The 16,073-nt window shown below is 46.1% G+C and overlaps 1 protein-coding gene across 1 annotated transcript in view; it reads right to left on the reverse strand.

The window, feature by feature from the left end:
• The window catches only part of LOC129847355 (kinesin heavy chain-like), a 29,989-nt gene extending 18,983 nt beyond the window's left edge, over positions 1–11,006 (reverse strand). Inside the window, exons 1-5 of the mRNA XM_055915122.1 lie at positions 10,536–11,006; positions 6,675–6,762; positions 1,375–1,448; positions 505–609; positions 149–197 (exon numbers count right to left, since the gene is read on the reverse strand). Coding sequence (XP_055771097.1) covers positions 149–197; positions 505–609; positions 1,375–1,448; positions 6,675–6,762; positions 10,536–10,664 — 445 coding nt within the window. The 5' untranslated portion in view covers positions 10,665–11,006. The remainder of the gene's footprint in view (positions 1–148; positions 198–504; positions 610–1,374; positions 1,449–6,674; positions 6,763–10,535) is intronic.
• Positions 11,007–16,073: the final 5,067 nt, after the last annotated feature.

Below are 16,073 nucleotides of genomic sequence, written 5' to 3' on the forward strand. Positions count from 1 at the left end.
CTCGGGGATTTGAACCAGCGACCTTTCGGTTACTGGCTCAACGCTTTTAACCGCGAGGCTACCCCATTATGATCTGTCTTAAAACGATCTCGGTTCATCTTCAAAAGACTTCTCTTTTTGAAGTCCATCCAATACGAGTTCTTCTTACCATCTAGTAAGTCTCGGATCTTGTCCAGGTAGATTTCAAAATACGAGACCTGCACAAGAAAAGAGGAATCAATACAGGGTACATTTTGATGACCGTAGAAATGGTAGGAGGTCGTCTGCGCTCCTTAAAGGTCCTTGATACCAAATATTGTCTGTTCCAGGTGTGTAGGTATCAACATGAGAATACTGGAAGGGATGGAGACAGACACACTGTTTAACCTCTGGATTGATTCATCTTTTTAAAAAGATTTGATGACCAGACATCTTGTTGATATTGATTTGATACTTGTAGAATGACCTTGTCTTTCTTATTGGCCCTTGAAGGGATAAATAAAGTTGAATTGAACAACTTAATACCTTGATGTGGAACTCGAGGTTCTCGTCCATGGAGTAGATGTGATCGAAGATGTCGTGAGCGATGCGTGGGATGATGCCCATCAGCTGGGGGTCGTGGAGCTTGCCCTGCGACGAGGAACAGTACATTACATCACACTCAATACTGATTATTATCACTAAATAGTCTGGGGTCTGGGGAACATCCCTTATAGCCAGCTGTTCTATATACACTGAATATCTACAGCGGTTCTATATAATATACATCTATACCCCCAAGAAGCAGCTGTTCTATATGCTGTTCTGTATCTACTGCTGGCTTTAGCTGATCCTTGCTGTTCTATATGCTGTTCTGTATCTACTGCAGGCTTTAGCTGATCCTTGCTGTTCTATATGCTGTTCTCTATCTACTGCAGGCTTTAGCTGATCCTTGCTGTTCTATATGCTGTTCTCTATCTACTGCATGCTTTAGCTGATCCTTGCTGTTCTCAGTGAAGAAGAAACAACTGACACTTTAAAAAGCCATTAACTGCTCGAGGACAAATGCAACCTATAGTGTTGGTGGTCCAGTTGTGTAAATCACCCACACTACAGTACCATAATCTCATCCTAAATCAATTCAGTCTCAGAGAGTAATGAAAGTACGCAATGTATGTCTGCCCCACTAACTGATCTGATGTGTTTTACTGCTCTTACAAAGGCTGGACTGAGTTCCAGTGAAATATCCTGTCAGAAGGTGCTCTGCTGAACTGTCTGAGAATAATCCGTTCAGTCGTCTTGGTACCGTGTTCTCAGGGCGTACTATACCTACAACATATCGGTTGCTTTTAGATCATATATTTCATGTCTCTTTTCCTTTAGGCAGGTGCCATTACTACAGAGAATCAGGCTGACCTCCATGGTGTGGGTCTTCCCCGAGGAGGTCTGTCCATAGGCAAAGATGGTTCCATTGTATCCTCCAAGGACGTCTGTGTGAATACAATACAATACAGTTCAACTTTATTTGTCCAGAAATGTGTATTTTTGCTGTCTTGTGTTTTTTTACCGACCCGCCGGACACCACACATACACAAGGACTGTGGATCAGTCATAATAACACTTATTCTACAAGGAGAAGGACTCACCAGCTGGGGTTAGCCTACCTTCAACAACCTGTCTGGGCTTAGTCTACCTTCAACAACCTGTCTGGGGTTAGTCTACCTTCAACAACCTGTCTGGGCTTAGCCTACCTTCAACAACCTGTCTGGGGTTAGCCTACCTTCAACACTCTGTCTGGGGTTAGCCTACCTTCAACAATCTGTCTGGGGTTAGCCTACCTTCAACAACCTGTCTGGGGTTAGTCTACCTTCAACAATCTGTCTGGGGTTAGCCTACCTTCAACAACCTGTCTGGGGTTAGCCTACCTTCAACAATCTGTCTGGGGTTAGCCTACCTTCAACAACCTGTCTGGGGATAGCCTATTTTCAACACTCTGTCTGGGGTTAGCCTACCTTCAACAACCTGTCTGGGGTTAGCCTACCTTCAACAACCTGTCTGGGGTTAGCCTACCTTCAACAATCTGTCTGGGGTTAGCCTACCTTCAACAATCTGTCTGGGGTTAGCCTACCTTCAACAACCTGTCTGGGGTTAGCCTACCTTCAACAACCTGTCTGGGGTTAGTCTACCTTCAACAACCTGTCTGGGGTTAGCCTACCTTCAACAATCTGTCTGGGGTTAGCCTACCTTCAACAACCTGTCTGGGGTTAGCCTACCTTCAACAACCTGTCTGGGGTTAGTCTACCTTCAACAACCTGTCTGGGGTTAGCCTACCTTCAACAACCTGTCTGGGGTTAGCCTACCTTCAACAATCTGTCTGGGGTTAGCCTACCTTCAACAATCTGTCTGGGGTTAGCCTACCTTCAACAACCTGTCTGGGGTTAGTATACCTTCAACAACCTGTCTGGGGTGTATGCTACCTTCAACAACCTGTCTGGGGTTAGCCTACCTTCAATAACCTGTCTGGGGTTAGCCTACCTTCAACAACCTGTCTGGGGTTAGTCTACCTTCAACAATCTGTCTGGGGTTAGCCTACCTTCAACAACCTGTCTGGGGTTAGTCTACCTTCAACAACCTGTCTGGGGTTAGCCTACCTTCAACAATCTGTCTGGGGTTAGCCTACCTTCAACAACCTGTCTGGGGTTAGCCTACCTTCAACAACCTGTCTGGGGTTAGTCTACCTTCAACAACCTGTCTGGGGTTAGCCTACCTTCAACAATCTGTCTGGGGTTAGCCTACCTTCAACAACCTGTCTGGGGTTAGTATACCTTCAACAACCTGTCTGGGGTGTATGCTACCTTCAACAACCTGTCTGGGGTTAGCCTACCTTCAATAACCTGTCTGGGGTTAGCCTACCTTCAACAACCTGTCTGGGGTTAGTCTACCTTCAACAACCTGTCTGGGGTTAGCCTACCTTCAACAATCTGTCTGGGGTTAGCCTACCTTCAACAACCTGTCTGGGGTTAGCCTACCTTCAACAACCTGTCTGGGGTTAGTCTACCTTCAACAACCTGTCTGGGGTTAGCCTACCTTCAACAACCTGTCTGGGGTTAGCCTACCTTCAACAATCTGTCTGGGGTTAGCCTACCTTCAACAACCTGTCTGGGGTTAGTATACCTTCAACAACCTGTCTGGGGTGTATGCTACCTTCAACAACCTGTCTGGGGTTAGCCTACCTTCAATAACCTGTCTGGGGTTAGCCTACCTTCAACAACCTGTCTGGGGTTAGCCTACCTTCAACAATCTGTCTGGGGTTAGCCTACCTTCAACAATCTGTCTGGGGTTAGCCTACCTTCAACAACCTGTCTGGGGTTAGCCTACCTTCAACAACCTGTCTGGGGTTAGTCTACCTTCAACAACCTGTCTGGGGTTAGCCTACCTTCAACAATCTGTCTGGGGTTAGCCTACCTTCAACAACCTGTCTGGGGTTAGCCTACCTTCAACAACCTGTCTGGGGTTAGTCTACCTTCAACAACCTGTCTGGGGTTAGCCTACCTTCAACAACCTGTCTGGGGTTAGCCTACCTTCAACAATCTGTCTGGGGTTAGCCTACCTTCAACAACCTGTCTGGGGTTAGTATACCTTCAACAACCTGTCTGGGGTGTATGCTACCTTCAACAACCTGTCTGGGGTTAGCCTACCTTCAATAACCTGTCTGGGGTTAGCCTACCTTCAACAACCTGTCTGGGGTTAGTCTACCTTCAACAATCTGTCTGGGGTTAGCCTACCTTCAACAACCTGTCTGGGGTTAGCCTACCTTCAACAATCTGTCTGGGGTTAGCCTACCTTCAACAACCTGTCTGGGGTTAGCCTACCTTCAACAACCTGTCTGGGGTTAGTCTACCTTCAACAACCTGTCTGGGGTTAGTCTACCTTCAACAATCTGTCTGGGGTTAGCCTACCTTCAACAACCTGTCTGGGGTTAGTATACCTTCAACAACCTGTCTGGGGTGTATGCTACCTTCAACAACCTGTCTGGGGTTAGCCTACCTTCAATAACCTGTCTGGGGTTAGCCTACCTTCAACAACCTGTCTGGGGTTAGTCTACCTTCAACAACCTGTCTGGGGTTAGCCTACCTTCAACAATCTGTCTGGGGTTAGCCTACCTTCAACAACCTGTCTGGGGTTAGCCTACCTTCAACAACCTGTCTGGGGTTAGTCTACCTTCAACAACCTGTCTGGGGTTAGCCTACCTTCAACAACCTGTCTGGGGTTAGCCTACCTTCAACAATCTGTCTGGGGTTAGCCTACCTTCAACAACCTGTCTGGGGTTAGTATACCTTCAACAACCTGTCTGGGGTGTATGCTACCTTCAACAACCTGTCTGGGGTTATCCTACCTTCAATAACCTGTCTGGGGTTAGCCTACCTTCAACAACCTGTCTGGGGTTAGCCTACCTTCAACAACCTGTCTGGGGTTAGCCTATCTTCAACAACCTGTCTGGGGTTAGCCTACCTTCAACAACTTGTCTGGGGTTAGTCTACCTTCAACAACCTGTCTGGGGTTAGCCTACCTTCAACAACCTGTCTGGGGTTAGCCTACCTTCAACAACCTGTCTGGGGTTAGCCTACCTTCAACAACCTGTCTGGGGTTAGCCTACCTTCAACAACCTGTCTGGGGTTAGCCTACCTTCAACAACCTGTCTTGGGTTAGCCTACCTTCAACAATCTGTCTGGGGTTAGCCTACCTTCAACAACCTGTCTGGGGTTAGTCTACCTTCAACAACCTGTCTGGGGTTAGCCTACCTTCAACAACCTGTCTGGGGTTAGTCTACCTTCAACAACCTGTCTGGGGTTAGCCTACCTTCAACAACCTGTCTGGGGATAGCCTACCTTCAACAACCTGTCTGGGGTTAGTCTACCTTCAACAATCTGTCTGGGGTTAGCCTACCTTCAACAACCTGTCTGGGGTTAGTCTACCTTCAACAACCTGTCTGGGGTTAGCCTACCTTCAACAACCTGTCTGGGGTTAGCCTACCTTCAACAACCTGTCTGTGGTTAGCCTACCTTCAACAACCTGTCTGGGGTTAGCCTACCTTCAACAACCTGTCTGGGCTTAGGCTACCTTCAACAACCTGTCTGGGGTTAGCCTACCTTCAATAACCTGTCTGGGGTTAGCCTATCTTCAACAACCTGTCTGGGGTTAGCCTACCTTCAACAACCTGTCTTGGGTTAGCCTAACTTCAACAACCTGTCTGGGGTTAGCCTACCTTCAACAACTTGTCTGGGGTTAGTCTACCTTCAACAACCTGTCTGGGGTTAGCCTACCTTCAACAACCTGTCTGGGGTTAGTCTACCTTCAACAACCGTTCTGGGGTTAGCCTACCTTCAACAACCTGTCTGGGGATAGCCTACCTTCAACAACCTGTCTGGGGTTAGTCTACCTTCAACAATCTGTCTGTGGTTAGCCTACCTTCAACAACCTGTCTGGGGTTAGCCTATCTTCAACAATCTGTCTGGGGTTAGCCTACCTTCAACAATCTGTCTGGGGTTAGCCTACCTTCAACAACCTGTCTGGGGTTAGCCTACTTTCAACAACCTGTCTGGGGTTAGTCTACCTTCAACAATCTGTCTGGGGTTAGTCTACCTTCAACAACCTGTCTGGGGTTAGCCTACCTTCAACAACCTGTCTGGGGTTAGCCTACCTTCAACAACCTGTCTGGGGTTAGCCTACCTTCAACAACCTGTCTGGGGTTAGCCTACCTTCAACAACCTGTCTGGGGTTAGTCTACCTTCAACAACCTGTCTGGGGTTAGCCTACCTTTAACAACCTGTCTGGAGTTAGCCTGCCTTCAACGATATGTCTGGGCTTAGCCTACCTTCAACAACCTGTCTGGGGTTAGTCTACCTTCAACAACCTGTCTGGGGTTAGCCTACCTTCAACAATCTGTCTGGAGTTAGTCTACCTTCAACAACCTGTCTGGGGTTAGCCTACCTTCAACAACCTGTCTGGGGTTAGCCTACCTTCAACAACCTGTCTGGGGTTAGTCTACCTTCAACAACCTGTCTGGGGTTAGCCTACCTTCAACAACCTGTCTGGGGTTAGCCTACCTTCAACAACCTGTCTGGGGTTAGCCTACTTTCAACAACCTGTCTGGGTTTAGCCTACCTTCAACAATCTGTCTGGGCTTAGCCTACCTTCAACAATCTGTCTGGGGTTAGCCTACCTTCAACAACCTGTCTGGGGTTAGCTTACCTTCAACAATCTGTCTGGGCTTAGCCTACCTTCAACAACCTGTCTAGGGTTAGCCTACCTACAACAACCTGTCTGGGGTTAGCCTACCTTCAACAACCTGTCTGGGGTTAGCCTACCTTCAACAATCTGTCTGGGGTTAGCCTATCTTCAACAACCTGTCTGGGGTTAGCCTATCTTCAACAACCTGTCTGGGCTTAGCCTACCTTCAAAAACCTGTCTAGTGTTAGCCTACCTTCAACAACTTGTCTGGGCTTAGCCTACCTTCAAAAACCTGTCTAGTGTTAGCCTACCTTCAACAATCTGTCTGGGGTTAGCGTACCTTTAACAAACTGTTTGAGGTTAGCTTACCTTTAACAATCTGTCTGGGGTTAGCCTACCTTTAACAACTTGTCTGGGCTTAGCCTACCTTCAACAATCTGTCTGGGGTTAGCCTACCTTCAACAACCTGTTTGAGGTTAGCTTACCTTTAACAATCTGTTTGGCACAGGCATCGTAGACCTGCTCCTGGGCTGTGTTGGGAGGCAGGACGCGGTCAAAGACATATGGTTTACCCTGTCCAGAACAGACAAAATGCACAGTGATTACAGAGCTCTATGGGAAAGTGGTCATGGGTAAATGGGAGCTCAATACCACCTCATACTGCATTCTCTCTAACAACACTATGTGAATGGTAATCAATAATCAATAGCAGAGCTTGTGAATGGTAATCGGTAATCAATAGCAGAGCTTGTGAATGATAATTAATAATCAATAGCAGAGCTTGTGAATGGTAATCGGTAATAAATAGCAGAACTTGTGAATGATAATTAATAATCAATAGCAGAGCTTGTGAGACAATTACAATAGAGCTACAAGCAGCTGGTTTGATCAACACTATCCAGCCTGGTCTATGGGGACGGACACAACACAGGACTCCCTCATTTGACAACAAGCCTGTCAGCAGCTGAGCTGTCTGCAGCCTACAGGAGAATGAGGAGACGTCTGTACCAGCTGAGCTGTCTGCAGCCTACAGGAGAATGAGGAGACGTCTGTACCAGCTGAGCTGTCTGCAGCCTACAGGAGAATGAGGAGACGTCTGTACCAGCTGAGCTGTCTGCAGGCTACAGGAGAACGAGGAGATGCCTGTACCAGCTGAGCTGTCTGCAGGCTACAGGAGAACGAGGAGAGGTCTGTACCAGCTGAGCTGTCTGCCTGCTACAGGAGAACGAGGAGATGTCTGTACCAGCTGAGCTGTCTGCAGGCTACAGGAGAACGAGGAGATGTCTGTACCAGCTGAGCTGTCTGCAGGCTACAGGAGAACGAGGAGATGTCTGTACCAGCTGAGCTGTCTGCAGGCTACAGGAGAACGAGGAGACGTCTGTACCAGCTGAGCTGTCTGCAGGCTACAGGAGAACGAGGAGATGTCTGTACCAGCTGAGCTGTCTGCAGGCTACAGGAGAACGAGGAGATGTCTGTACCAGCTGAGCTGTCTGCAGGCTACAGGAGAACGAGGAGAGGTCTGTACCAGCTGAGCTGTCTGCAGGCTACAGGAGAACGAGGAGATGTCTGTACCAGCTGAGCTGTCTGCAGGCTACAGGAGAACGAGGAGATGTCTGTACCAGCTGAGCTGTCTGCAGGCTACAGGAGAACGAGGAGATGTCTGTACCAGCTGAGCTGTCTGCAGGCTACAGGAGAACGAGGAGATGTCTGTACCAGCTGAGCTGTCTGCAGGCTACAGGAGAACGAGGAGAGGTCTGTACCAGCTGAGCTGTCTGCAGGCTACAGGAGAACGAGGAGAGGTCTGTACCAGCTGAGCTGTCTACAGGCTACAGGAGAACGAGGAGACGTCTGTACCAGCTGAGCTGTCTGCAGGCTACAGGAGAACGAGGAGATGTCTGTACCAGCTGAGCTGTCTGCAGGCTACAGGAGAATGCATTGATGTCTGTAACAGCTAACAGGCCTACTGCTTTAAACAGAGGCTTCTGTTCTTTCTCTGGAACTAAAGTGATTCATGTGAGATCTCATAGGCCTTCATAATACACAACTGTATTAGGCCTCAATTTCATATTATATTCGGTAAATATGTGGTATACAGTGTACTTCCTTAACACACACACTGACACAATGTTTCATTATGATGGCAGGCAGGCAACCTTATGCATAATACATGAACACTGAACGGGTGTTGAGCATAATGACGAGATACTGTTACCAGACAGACAAGCTATTGTAATGAGAGCTCTGTAGGCCTTCTGTACAGAAGACATTTTAATAAAATGCTGCACTTGAGCATGCAAAATAAGACCTTTAGTTCTTATGTAGATGTTTTGTGAGAATCTATGTCGATACTTGCTTGTCGAACGTCTTATTCCAAATTCATGGGCATTAATATGGAATTGGTCCCCCCCTTTTGCTGCTGTAACAGCCTCTCCCCTAGATGTTGGAGCATTGCGGCGGGGATTTGCTTTTATTCAGCCACAAGAGCATTAGGGAGGTCGGGTACTGATGTCGGGTGAATAGGCCTGGCTCGCAGTCAGCGTTTCAATTCATCCCAAAGGTGTTTGACGGCGTTGAGGTCAGGGCACTGTGCAAGCCAGTCAAGTTCTTCCACACCATCTCACAAACCATTTCTGTATCGACCTTGCTTTGTGCACGGTGGCATTGTCTTGCTGAAACAGGAAAGGGCTTTTCCCAAACTGTTGCCACAAAGTTGGAAGCAAAGGATAATCTAGAATGTCATTGTATGCTGTAGCGTTAAGATTTTCCTTCAATGGAACTAAGGGGCCTAGTCCGATGCATGAAAAACAGCCCCAGACCATAATTCCTCCTCCACCAAACTTTACAGTTGGCACTATGCATTCGGGCAGGTAGTGTTCTCCTGGCATCCGCCAAACCCAGATTCGTCAGTCGTGCTGCCAGATGGTGAAGCGTAATTCATCACCCCAGAGAACGCATTTCCACTGCTCCAGAGTCCAATGGCGGCGAGCTATACGCCACTCCAGCCGAGGCATGGTATTGCAGATGTTGATCTTAGGCTTGTGTGCGGCTGCTCGGCCATGGAAACCCATTTCATGAAGCTCCCAACAAACAGTTCTTGTGCTGCCGTTGCTTCCAGAAGCAGTATGGAACTCAGTAGTGTGTGTTGTAACCGAGGACAGACAGTTTTTTAAGCGCTACTCGCTTCAGAGGTTCTGTTCTGATAGCTTGTGTGGCCTACCACTTTACGGCTGAGCTGCTGTTGCTCACAGATGATTCCACTTCACAATAAAAGCACTTACAGTTGACCGGGGCAGCTCTATTAGGGAAGAAATTTGACCAACTGACTTGTTGGGAAGGTGGCATCCTATGACAGTGTCACTAAGCTCTTCAGTAAGGCCATACTACTGCCAATGTTTGTCTATGGAGATTGCACGGCTACGTGTTCGATTTTACACACCTGTCAGCAACAGGTGCGGCTGAAATAGCTGAATCCATTCATTTGAAGGGATGTCCACATACTTTTGTATATATAGTGTATATTGATTAGGCAGGTGATGGGCACACAGAGCGTAAGGCTGGAGAAGTGCATGACTCCCTTGCCACTAGCTGATAACCTGAACTTGAAGAATCATTCAAGCCAAGCCAGTCATCCAACTACTGTACTGTAATCCCTAGACATCAATTTAACAGGCTTGCCACTTTTAAATGAGTAACATTAAATAAATCCTATTAGATCCAATCCAATCAATACATTCAAAGGTATAGGCTGCGTGTGCTTTATGTTAGTAGAATGAGAGGAAATGCCTTATGTGGTTTATTTTCCTATGATGAGTGCTTCCATTCACCACAGGTGACAGAGAAGAACAGTATGTTAGCCACCTGGAATCTGCCATCTCAGCAGAGTGAATACCGCATAACAGCAGTGTCAAAGCACAATCTGCCTCTCTGGCAACAGCCCCGGGTCCCTGTCTCTCTCTGGCAATGGCCCAGGCCCTGTCTGACAACAATTCCCAATGCTCCATCTCAGGCCATCAACTGCCGCTGGAGATAGCTACAGCGCAACACAATCAAAACATGTAGGCTACCAACAAATGCTCTGCAGAGGCTCACAAGCATTTTTTGGGTTGTTTGTGGAAGTTGGCACATATATATTTTTTTTTTACAAAAATCTATAGGCTACAATCCAATGTGCTGCGTGTAAAGATTGTCAATACATTGGGCGCTCTATTGGAATTGCTCACTGCATTGCACATTTCCTCTGCGCGTTTTGCTGGTGTTTCAGTAGTCTAGTCGTGGCAACAATAAACCTACCTACACAAGCAACGTTATATTCAGCAGATAAATTAACTATTAGATGCGGAACTTACAGTTATAACCACGGTGTCGTCTTCTTTAAATTTGGGGATGTATTTGTCTCCTCTTGTTATTTCGGATTCATTTAGTGGCCTGAATCGGCACATTACTTTCACGCCGTATTCGGCTGCAGCATCCGCCATGGTTGCGATCTATCCAGGCAAGCAGATATCCAGATCAACTTTGGTCCGCGGAAGGTTTTAATCTGTTGAATGATTGTAAGTAAACCAACGCGTCCTTCACTCAAAGTGCCTCTATTTCGCTACGCCGTGGGTATTCAGTTGAGACAAGTGAAATCAACTGCAGTCGTCTTTTCCGATCAGAATGCAAAATATTGGTCCGGAGACAGTCTTGGATGAAAAAAAATATCAAAATCCTACAAAAATATAATTTACAAGGGGATAGGTAAAGCCTATCCTTCAGAAGAGACGAGTGGCGCGGAGTTGAGAAACCCCCGCATCGTCCTGCACGTTGCTCTGCGCTCTTCTCTTCCACACTGCATCAGCATCAGTACCACTCCCCTTCCCCCTCCTCCCCCCGGGCTGGGGCCCAGCATCTCGCTGCTCTATCCTCGAAATAACAGCTAGAGGTCAGTATTTAACCCTAAAAGGAAATGTATTGGTTTCAAATTTGAAATTTTATTGCCCATCAATGGAAAAAACTACAACCTGCAATTAATTCCAATATATTTAAATTCTGTTTGATAGCATGTGATGATTGGATCAACTTTAAAAACAGTATCATGTGTATCAGTACATAAAAGTTAAATAAGAAGAGTGCACTTAAATGCCAAATAATTCAAGTAGGAGTGACCAGTTTTTAATATCTTAAACATCTGTGCAACATTGTTGAAATGTTACATCACTGTATGACCTGTAATGTTTACAATATTTACAAAATAAAAAACGGCTGCTTACATGAAATAATAGAAAACGCCAAACAATGAGAAAATATGGGACTTCACACTATTTGTCCTAGCACCCACAATGCAACAAATGACATCAAGTGCACAACATACTTTACAAAGTAGTCTACTTTTGTAAAGTATACACACACACACACACACACGTGAGAAAACTTAGTTACATGTGGAAAAACCAACACTGACAACAGCAACATGTTAATAACACACAAATAAAGATTCTAAGAGCAAGCAAGGGTAAGAAAAACAGCGCACACACACACACAGCTCCAAAAATAAAACACACACGTGTGAAGAAATTGGGCTGCACTGACCATTTGACCGACAACAGAAAGGTAAAAGTGAAAAGACATTATACAACATGGGGTTTGAACATGAGACTGACTGGGTCTCTAGGTCATTGCACAAGGGCAGAATGAACTTTACCCGAAATAGTTAGTGTTCTCTTGACTGCTCTCAAGAGTTTTTGTGATAAGCTTCATTAAAAGCATGAATACTTTTCTAGTAGACTGAAATACTTCTGTCTGGAGTGAATTACAGTTGATCCATCTAGACATGGTTTGTAACATGAACAGTTACACAGTTTTTAAAAGATTGACATTCTGAAGTTGATTTAGTGATTTATGATGTAACTTACTTGTATTGCACACAACACGCTGTAGTGAATATAACAAGTCTGTTTTCAATGGGGCCATAAAAAGCATCCAAATCTCATCAGCACAAAACGTAGTGAAGCAGTTGTATGTGTGATGACAGTCTCCAATTAACACACTTCTATTTTAAATTCTATTCAGTAGTGATTTCTCCACCAATGTAAACAACTCCACGACAGCACTGACAGGGCTCGGCCTGAAGGGCCAAATGATCACTTCTTTCCATACCAAGATAACATACTGCATATTATCCATTTTAAACATTTCTTCTATCCTTTAAACTATTATTGTACTATCTGCGCTGATTTGAATGAATCATTTTGGTTGTTTAAAAGTTGATTCAGGATTTTATTTTAAAGACAGAAGGCTGTCTAAATATATAGTGAAGCCTTTTCAGACCTAAGCATGGTCCCCAGAGACTGTGGAGATACACAACCTTAACTTTCTGGAAGGAGGCAGTCAATGACCTCTTCAGGACATGTCGACATGATCTACTGTAACAAACACTACAGTAGAAATAGCTAGCAGAAGGGAAAAACACAGTAGTACACAACGGCAAGGGATCCAAAAAGAACACATTTTAAATCAAACTGGAAAACAGTCAGGTTAATGGCTAAACTGAATACAGCATATAGGCTATTCCTGTGTAAAAGAAACACGTAAGGCTTTGAGTTTTTAACTCTCGGTTGTATTATTGCCATCTAGAATATTGTAAAGCTTAAAATAAATATGAAATACTGTACATAAATAATTTATAACAAATAAACTACACATAAGGCCCCTAAATTGTAGGATGAACTCTTTTCCACCATTTTACCTCAGGCAGTTAGTGTTATTTTCACACTCCACTCTTACGTCAGAATAATATACGGCATCTATGCTTTTCAAGGTTGGTTACGCGATCTAAAGCTATAGCTCTGTGATAAAATGATGACACTATTTGAAAATGATAAAGAAAAATAAATCACATCAAAAAGAAAATTTAATTGCGCAAAAACAGCTGACTAGTATTTGACAACTTAGTCTGTGGTTTTAGTAGGTTGAGATCCTGGAATTAGAAGGATGCTTCATTCCAATCATCCTGTTTCTATGGTACCGTAGAATCAGAATGCCTTTCAGCTGGTAAAGGGCACTCTGTTTTTAAAACACATAAATGAACAAACACTTAGTGGTGTTGAAGTAATGCCTGTTTCTCCTGGCTCTGTATTCATAAAGCGTCTCAGAGTTGGGAGTGCTGAACTAGGATCAGTCTAGCCCTTTTTTAGATCCTAATCAATAAGATGATGTGGACAAGGGGGGGGGGGGGGGGCTGATCGTAGTGATGAGCCAGTGATGATCTAGTAGCAGGCCCCTCTCTGTATATGTAATCGTATTCATTATAATATAAAAAAAGGTTCAACTGATCCTAGATCAGCTCTCCTACTCCTCGAATGCTTTCTGAATACAGACCCTGCTTTTCAATACAATAAACAGCATGTCTACAACATAACCATATAAAAGCTTTAGGCTGTATCTTGTCTTTATTTGTCCCTTGCATACAGTCATAATGACTGTGTATGTATTGAATAAAAACCAAGACATTGGTGCACTTCTTCTGCTGCTGCTTTGTACAATACAAGTTCAAATGTGCATTAAGTATGTTGTACATTACCATTGTACAATATTTACATACGTTTCTTAATATTCATGAAATCTTCCGTATTACCTATATACATATTGAAAATGTATCAGAAATATTTGGACTGTCTATTTTCTTTAAAATGTACTATTTTTCTTCTATTTATCAGTTTTTTAAATATGTTATTCTAGAAAAAAATACTTCTCATTCAGCTAGCTGTAGACAAATTACAACCGTTGTTTTTTACAGTTGAAATTCAAAACTGTAATATTTTTGTTTGGCTTTTCCAGTACTTTCAATGTCAGTCAGCTAGAGAGGTCGTGGGACGATAATGTACCACTACTATCCATATTGTAGCACCTGGTTGGAGTTCAAAGGTCGCGGCGGGGCGGTCTGAACCGTTGTTCCAAGGCTGGGTACTGGCTAGATACTGGACTGTCATTAGCTGACCAAACACATTCAATGTTATCTGGAGATCTTTCTCCTCTTGGGCTTCACCTGTCTGTCTCTGGAAGGGATCTGATGAACCTGAGGACAGGGAAGACATAATACATTAATGCATAACCAGGGCTCTAATTTAACTGGCTGGTTACAGCCCTGAATGCTGATTGGCCGAAAGTCATGGTATAATCAAACGGGAAATACCACAGGTATGACATTACTTTTTACTGCTTGAATTAAGTTGGTAACCAGTTTATAATAGCAATAAGGCACCTCGGGGGTTTGTGATATATGGCCAATATACCACGGCTAAGGGCTGTGTCCAGTCTCTCCGAGTTGCGTCGTGCATAAGAACAGCCCTTAGGCGGTGTATCCTGGCCACATACCACACCCCCTGGGGCCTTGTTGCTTAAATGTAACCCTAACATTTAAATAACATTTAACTTTTAGCCTTAACCCGAACCCTAACTTTTAACCTTAACATTTAACCCTAAGCTAAGGACAGAGAAGACAATAGAAGACCTATTAATACCAACCAAACACCACAGTCTCTGTTGGCTTGTGCGGCTAGTAGCGTACATTCTACAGTGTTTAATAGCACCTGAGTTCAGAGAACTCCACAGACATCCTAATCTGACTAAGCTGTCCTCTTTTCCACTCAAAGTGTCTGGTTTCATATTTAGCCTGTCTGAATTCAGAGGAAAGGCAGCAAGATGCATTGTTAACAGCACAGTGACTTTTCAAATTGAAATGTGGTGCTGGTTGAGGGGTTGTTGCAGCTTGTTTATGTAATCCTCTGACTGGGGGGTGTGTGTTTGTGGTGTCTCCCGGCTGACACAGAGACAGCCCTTTGATCAACAGTGGCTGTAGTCTTAACTCTGCTCAGCGTAGCCTGGGGGACAGTCTAGAGAGGGAGGGAGGGAGAGAGGAGGGGAGAGGTAGAGGGGCAGAGGGAGAGAGGAGGAGGGGAGAGGTAGAGGGGCAGAGGGAGAGAGGAGGAGGGGAGAGGTAGAGGGGCAGAGGGAGAGAGGAGGAGGGGAGAGGTAGAGGGGCAGAGGGAGAGAGGAGGAGGGGAGAGGTAGAGGGGCAGAGGGAGAGAGGAGGAGGGGAGAGGTAGAGGGGCAGAGGGAGAGAGGAGGAGGGGAGAGGTAGAGGGGCAGAGGGAGAGAGGAGGAGGGGAGAGGTAGAGGGGCAGAGGGAGAGAGGAGGAGGGGAGAGGTAGAGGGGCAGAGGGAGAGAGGAGGAGGGGAGAGGTAGAGGGGCAGAGGGAGAGAGAAGGAGGGGAGAGGTAGAGGGGCAGAGGGAGAGAGAAGGAGGGGAGAGGTAGAGGGGCAGAGGGAGAGACGAGAGGTAGAGGGGCAGAGGGAGAGACGAGAGGTAGAGGGGCAGAGGGAGAGACGAGAGGTAGAGGGGCAGAGGGAGAGACGAGAGGTAGAGGGGCAGAGGGAGAGACGAGAGGTAGAGGGGCAGAGGGAGAGACAAGGAAGGGAGAGGTAGAGGGGCAGAGGGAGAGACAAGGAGGGGAGAGGTAGAGGGGCAGAGGGAGAGAGAAGGAGGGGAGAGGTAGAGGGGGAGAGGTAGAGGGGCAGAGGGAGAGGGGCAGATGGAGAGGGGCAGATGGAGAGGGGCAGAGGGAGAGGGGCAGAGGGAGAGAGGAGGAGGGGAGAGGTAGATGGGCAGAGGGAGAGAGGAGGGGAGAGGTAGAGGGGCAGAGGGAGAGAGGAGGTGGGGAGAGGTAGAGGGGCAGAGGGAGAGAGGAGAGGTAGAGGGGCAGAGGGAGAGACAAGGAAGGGAGAGGTAGAGGGGCAGAGGGAGAGAGAAGGAGAGGAGAGGTAGAGGGGGAGAGGTAGAGGGGCAGAGGGAAAGAGGAGGGGAGAGGTAGATGGGCAGGGGGAGAGAGAAGGAGGGGAGAGGTAGA

Source organism: Salvelinus fontinalis, unplaced genomic scaffold, assembly GCF_029448725.1.
Source record: "Salvelinus fontinalis isolate EN_2023a unplaced genomic scaffold, ASM2944872v1 scaffold_0794, whole genome shotgun sequence".
In the NCBI taxonomy this organism is placed as follows: Eukaryota; Metazoa; Chordata; class Actinopteri; order Salmoniformes; family Salmonidae; genus Salvelinus; species Salvelinus fontinalis.